At 41.6% G+C, this 6472-nt stretch overlaps 1 protein-coding gene across 1 annotated transcript; it reads left to right on the forward strand.

Annotated features, from left to right (window-relative positions):
- The first annotated feature begins 1108 nt into the window (after positions 1 to 1108).
- LOC147602651 (photosystem II stability/assembly factor HCF136, chloroplastic-like) lies at positions 1109 to 5896 on the forward strand. The gene is made up of 4 exons (XM_086797591.1): positions 1109 to 1180; positions 1222 to 1287; positions 5140 to 5255; positions 5461 to 5896. The coding sequence occupies exons 1-4, from the start codon at positions 1109 to 1111 to the stop codon at positions 5525 to 5527; spliced, it is 321 nt and encodes a 106-aa protein (XP_086653717.1). The 3' UTR covers positions 5528 to 5896.
- The last annotated feature ends 576 nt before the right edge of the window (positions 5897 to 6472 follow it).

Below are 6472 nucleotides of genomic sequence, written 5' to 3' on the forward strand. Positions count from 1 at the left end.
TGCCACGAGTATAGATTCATCATGTAATACGTGATCTCTGTACCTACGGCCAAAACAAAATAAAAATTCCTAATAAAATTTTTTTGACATGATCTGCAGCACAGATCTCATAAAAAAATAGGAGTGGCATTGGGAGGCATTTATACCTGCAAGTTAAATAGTAAGGTGAAGAAAAACTTTTCAGCAAGTACAACCAGAGAAACCTTCGTAAGAAATGAAAGGCTATGATTATACTGATAGAAATAAAGTGAAAGACACCTTGTTAGACCACATGCTAGCCAAAAGTAAGTAAACACAAGAAGGGGAGGGGAAAGAGGGGGATGAGGGATGATGGCAGTTTGATGATGAAACTTTTAACATCATATCCAAGGTAGCAGACAACATGATGGCAGCAAAGTGCAGGAACCTCTCGATTAGCATCCGGATGCGTAAAACCTCCACACACACACACACACACACACAGAGACAGGTTTATTAATGCCTGTAATGGACCATGAGACCAATGTGTAAGTAATGTGGTGGAAGATGCATAGGACATCTTCTTAAACCTAAATAAAGCATTATGTAAATGAGAATTGGAATAACAGGTACGCCCAATAGATATTGATGGTCACCAATCCAAAACCTCACAGGGTTACATAGCCGTTCCAAGACCTCATAGAGAGAGAGAGAGAGAGAGAGAGAGAGAGAGAGAGAGACGATTCTAACTCTATTTTGCAGCCCTACTGGCAACCACACAACCGCACAAGTGCTCGAAGAATTCAAAGCATGCATGGGTTGGCGTGCGGATGGGGGATTGTGGCTTGTTGTACGTGGAGGAGGATTGTTTCTTAGCAAGGGTACTGGGGTAAGCTGCTGATTTTCCAGATCACAAATTATCAGAAAGGGAGATGCTGATGGTGATGGCTTGTTTTTTTGAGAATTTAAAAAAAAAAGGTTTTAATTTGGTCTTTTGTTTTTTTTTTTTTGTGTGTCCAAAAAAAAGGTTTTAATTTGGTCTTTTGGTCTGTTGAAGTCAGTGTTACTGAAAGGATTTCTCATGATTTTTTTTGCCACTCTAAGCATCTCTCCTTCCGAAAGTACATATTTATATAAACAAATATTCAACATGATTATGCTCAGTATTTGTTATATGCTTTGGTATTTTCTGGAACAAATCAACGTGCACTCTCTTGACTATGTTTGTGAAAGTTGTTGATTGTGTTTATTTTTACACGTTAGGATTTTGAGGAAGCACAAATTCAGAGTAGAGGGTTTGGGGTATTGGATGTAGGATATCGATCCAAGGTAAGCAACAAGTTTCTTATTTTCTCTGTTTGGCTGTGATTTTGTGTGGCTAAAAGGTCTAATTTTGTCTTTTTAGAACCAACCGACCATTCTTTTTTCTGTTGCTCATCTATAAATTTGATGTTGAAAATGTGTACATGAAGCATGAAAATCCCAGCGTTCGTCTTCCTACAGGCTGGTAGTTTTTGGCATGGCTTAGTGGTCGTCCAGGATAAGCATGTCGTCACTGCAAAATTTGTGTTTGTGAATTGAGACTATACTGTTTGAGTGTGGATATGATGCACTTAGTTTGCCTACTAGTCTGGGTGTGGCTAATTGCTCCAGTAAACATTTTTTTTTCTTGCTTTGGCCTTGCGGCTCCAAATTTGCTAATCTGTGTGTGCAAGGTTGAACTCAGTCAAGAAGTGAGACTTACTGAAAATTGAATTTCTAGAAGGCTGTGGTGCTGCAGGATGCCTGGTGTTACATCCCTAAGTGGGCCTTGGGCTAGTGTTAACCGGGGGTTAGGATAACCCGGGGCTAAGGGGATGTGTTAACCCAAGATTAGGGTTCGCAGGCATAGGATCAGATAGGACCCACCCAAGGGCTAAGGGATAGCAAGGATGAGGTCAGGATTGGCCAAGAGTCAATAAAAAACTAACTAGCGGCTTATAATAGCTACAAGCTTATAATAAAGCAGCGGGCCAATAATAGCCTACTATATAAGTGAGTTTGGGCTCACTTATGGAGATTATGAGGTATCCACACGAAGAGGGAGGTCTCCAAGGCAAGCAGGACCTCAAGGTCAGAGTAGCTGCAGGAAGGCAAGCAGCGTATCGGTGGTATGAGATGCTAGGGCGCACTGTCGGGGCTTGGCTGACTCACGGCAATCTGACCCTAGGCTCCAGAAGAGAGCCTATGGCTGGGAGGAGAGATATCTATCATGGTCATGACTCATCGACATCAGATTCCACTCTTTTGGAGCAACATTTACCATCTTTTATACCTGTTTTTGTAGCTTCTATTTTGCTACCAAGGCACATGTAGATCATCATATCTGGCTTTCTGGAAAAGTGTAATGTATTCAGAGGATAAATTAACAGGAAGAAAGTCGCAAATATGGACAGGCAATTAAGTTTGCCACATCCTTGATGATTGGGTTAGAAGTCAAAGGGTGCTGTAGAAAAGTCAACCAAGCCCATGAAATTTTGAAAAGAATCAGCAACTTGATTGGAAGAGCTATGCTGGTAAAAATTCTGATGAGGCACCCACTCCCAAATCATTGGGCTTGGTACTGTTTAGAGAAGAATGCAAGCTGTTTGGACCAAGACTATGGGGTATGGTAGTGCCCAAAGAACAATGAGGTGGGGGCTAAAGGCAAAAGCACCAAACTATCACCCAAACAAAGGTGGACTTGGGACACAGGTTATTTTGAACGGACACCTTGAGGTTTAGAGAGAGGCATTTTTTCATGAGGGTGGCATCCATCCATCTTGTTTTCCCTTCAGCTACTACTTTGAGTGGCCATGAATTTTATGACACTTCTTTTTGAGTGATGTACGCCTGATGCACTAGAGCACGGCCCTTTGTTTATCATTTGCACTTGGCTGACACCCCCCCACCCCCTTTCTTCCCTTCGTTTTTTTTTTCTGACTGGCCTTAGGCCCAAGATCCTCCCATAGTTATTGATTTTTCACCGCCCATAGGCACTTAATTATCCGCCTGTAGGCGATGCCACCGACCAAGGGGGATTTTGAACCCAAGACCTCTTGGTCCTAGTCAAACACCTTCACCACTTGAGCTATCACCTCATTGGCCTTTCTTCCCTTCGTTTCAACACACCTCCACCTTCTTTCTTCCCTTTGTGTCAATTGTGTGATCTCTGTAGAAACACTTGCTCATTTATTGCAGCAATGTACACTTGCTTATTTGTTTCAGCAGTCGCGGTTGTCTGGTGTATTTCTGAGTGAGGTTGTTACTGTTAGTCCTCACATTTGATCAAATATTAGAAGTGCAAAGAGCTATACATTTGGTATCAAAGCTCAGGGGTCTGCTGAAAGTTTCTGTTCTAGCTGCAGGTTAGAGGATTGCCAGGCAATTTTGTTAAGAGTGAGATAGCTGCTTTTAGTGTTGGGTATTTTGGTGAAAGTGTTTCTCTTAACTTAGCTTCATGCAGGGAAGTGTTTAGACAGCTATAAGGTGGAGAGATTCATTCACACAAGTGACATCCAGCATTGAGTTCCTGTAACTTGGTTGAACACAATGCTAATCAATACACTTAAATACACCAAGATTTAATGGACAACATGCTCATTACAAGAAGTAATTTGCTGAATTGACAAGAGACGCACAATGAGCTGGAACGGTCGGCCCCTCTCTCAAATAAAGTATATTGATCTTGGGAGAATCAAGTACATAGTGTCATGGGCATTTTTGACCAGATTTCCATACCAATGCATATGAATACAGTATTGCAAACAAAGTGGTTGTCGGTGTAGACTTGCAACTCACACTACCCTCTCAAGTGCCCATGTTCCCTACCATTTGCTCTCTATTGTTCCACCAACACAAGGTAGCAACAATCTGCAAGAGAGCACATAGGACAATAGAACACTACACAGGATATGTGATCTTGGGATCCAGGTCCTCCCTCTTGCTACTTGCTTCCATATTTAAGCATAAAAGCTTACCAACTGCACAAGATCAATATACTTTATTTGAGAGAGGGGCCGACCGTTTCAGCTCATTGTGCGTCTCTTGTCAATTCAGCAAATTACTTCTTGTATTGAGCATGTTGTCCATTAAATCTTGGTGTATTTAAGTGTATTGATTAGCATTGTGTTCAACCAAGTTACAGTCCCAATGGTCAGTTAGGCCTCTTTGCAGATTTGAAAAGACATCCTACGAAGCAATGTCGGAAAATTGAATCAACAGTATTTCCTTGTGCTAAACCAGGCCAGAAGTGAATCTATTGACCGTGCTCGGCTTCTCCAAGATGAAGGCCCTGAAGAACTGCTAATGTTTGCTGAGTTTGGAGCTGGTTCTGGACACTCTCAAGTCACTGAAAATCTGCTCAGAGGGGGCTGAGGGCTGCTGAGCAATGAGGGGGGTTAAGTCCCCCTTTTTAATAGGGGGAACCCCCTTCGGCCTGCTGCAGAGGACTCAAAACTGGTGGTTTACCCCAGTGTGATAGTTTTTAACCCTTTTCACATACACAACTGGGTTGGGGTATCTGGTGTGAGCGGGCCTAGTAGAGGGGTTGCAGCAACATCACTCTCCTGGTGGGTGTCAACTGGACTCTTGCCAGGGGTGCTGTAATAATCAGGAGGATTAGCGAGGTTGTTTATGAACTGAATAACCAGAGAGATGTAGGCTTTTAAGGGTTTTTATGTAAGCTTGCGGAAAAGGGTTACCTTAAAGGGGAGGTTTAAGATGGGATTTGAGTTGACGGTGCAAATGGAGATTGATGCCACTCACAATCACTTGGAAGACATGAAGGACATATAGAGGCACCATTATTGGTTGAAGAAATAATCATGCTATCATAAGCTTTAAATTCAAAACAGAGAGAATAAAATCCTTACGCAATCAATGGCATTGAAGGATATGAAATTCTGGATAGCCGAGGAGCTTACAGTTTATCAACTGAAGCAGAAAAGAGCAGAATTCGCCAAGGTCAGACCAGCAGGACTAGGAGGGAAGTGGGCACAGTGAAGAACTCAGCTCTAATTTGAGAGTTCAGGATTCTTTTTTTTCTTTTGATCTGCCTTGTGTGGGTCATGGAGAGACCTCTTGTGGTCATGACTTCGTATTCTCTCTCTCTCTCTTTAAAGTGTGTTTTAGACTGCTTCTAAATCATATTTTTTGCTACAGGAGGAAGCGTGGGCTGTTGGAGGAAGTGGCATTTTGCTTAGAACTGTTGATGGGGGTAAATCCTGGATTCGTGACAAAGCAGCAGATAACATTGCAGGAAATCTGTACTCTGTGAAGTAAGTATATTGCAGATATCTTTCAGTTTTTCACTTACGTTGTGTGCCAAGGGCTTCTACACCCCAGTGCCTCATGTTGCTTTATGTACCTTTCATTTGGTATAGGAATTGTTATTTTCTGGTTTGTTTCATGATTGAGGTTGGAAAATGTGGGCACAGCTTGACTTTCGGTTGTCTGCCTCTAAACTTCTCTTTTAATGCACAGATTTATAGATGACAGGGAAGGCTTTGTGCTTGGAAATAACGGCATTGTTTTGCGGTATCTTGGTTGACAATCCCTCCACCCTCTGTTTCAGCGTTGTAGTTTCCTTGTCTGATGTGTTCTCAAAGTAGCCACGTCACCTGAGATCAGATTGGAAACGTGGTTATCTCAGTTTTGTATTTACATGTAAAAAAGATTCATGAATGCAGAGGACTGGCCTAGTTTTGCTAGAGCTGTGATTCAGGGCAAGCACTTGCCTTAATTCATCCAGGAGTCTGAGTTCCTTTTATTGGAGGTGGTGTAGTGTTTCCTGTCTAAAGATCAAGATAATGTATGAATTTCAAAACTCTGTCTGTGCAAGGGCTCTGGGCCTTTTTCAAGGAGAAGTGAAGGAGCAGGGATTGCTTTATTTGCAAGTGAAATAAAAGCTTCATGATGAGACTGGTGTCATGTGTGTCTTAAGCCCTCATTTGTGTTGCTAATTAAATTTCTGCCGTGAGATCATACTTGCAAATTTTCCTGTTTTTATGAGAAATGTGAAGCCCTAAAATTGGTTGTAAGGTTGACCTTTGCTCTGAGACTTGCAAGCTTCAGTCTTTTCACTAGCTGTATGTGCACACTGTGTTTTCTTACTATATTGCCCTGATGAACAATGCCTTCATGCTCTCGAGCATAGATCAAAACTGTGACTCTCTTTTTGGTCTAATTTTTTCCCCTTAATTCTTCACCATTCCTTTCAAGATGAAAAGCAGAAGTGCTGATCCCAAGTGCTGATCCCAAGTACCTAGTCTAGACATAGTATAAGATCTAAGCAAATCTAAAATTGTACTATATGTAGCTTCAGTTTAACCATTCCTTTCAAGATGAAAAGCAGAAGTAAAATAAATTTTAGAGCCAGGGTTAGAAAATAAGGCAATCCAAAAATGATTACAAAATCTAGAATCTCTATCAAAAACAATCACCTTTGGCAATCCATGATGTGTGAAAACATTCTTTATAAAAAGATGAGCAACTT

This window comes from Cibotium barometz, chromosome 66, assembly GCF_041138505.1.
Source record: "Cibotium barometz isolate CiBa-2024 chromosome 66, ASM4113850v1, whole genome shotgun sequence".
In the NCBI taxonomy this organism is placed as follows: domain Eukaryota; kingdom Viridiplantae; phylum Streptophyta; class Polypodiopsida; order Cyatheales; family Cibotiaceae; genus Cibotium; species Cibotium barometz.

Coding starts and splice junctions, on each gene's coding strand:
- LOC147602651 (XM_086797591.1), top strand. CDS start 1,109: ATGATTATGCTCAGTATTTGTTATATGCTTTGGTATTTTCTGGAACAA. Junction 1,181..1,221: donor ACGTGCACTCTCTTGACTAT/GTTTGTGAAAGT, acceptor TTTACACGTTAG/GATTTTGAGGAAGCACAAAT. Junction 1,288..5,139: donor ATGTAGGATATCGATCCAAG/GTAAGCAACAAG, acceptor TTTTTGCTACAG/GAGGAAGCGTGGGCTGTTGG.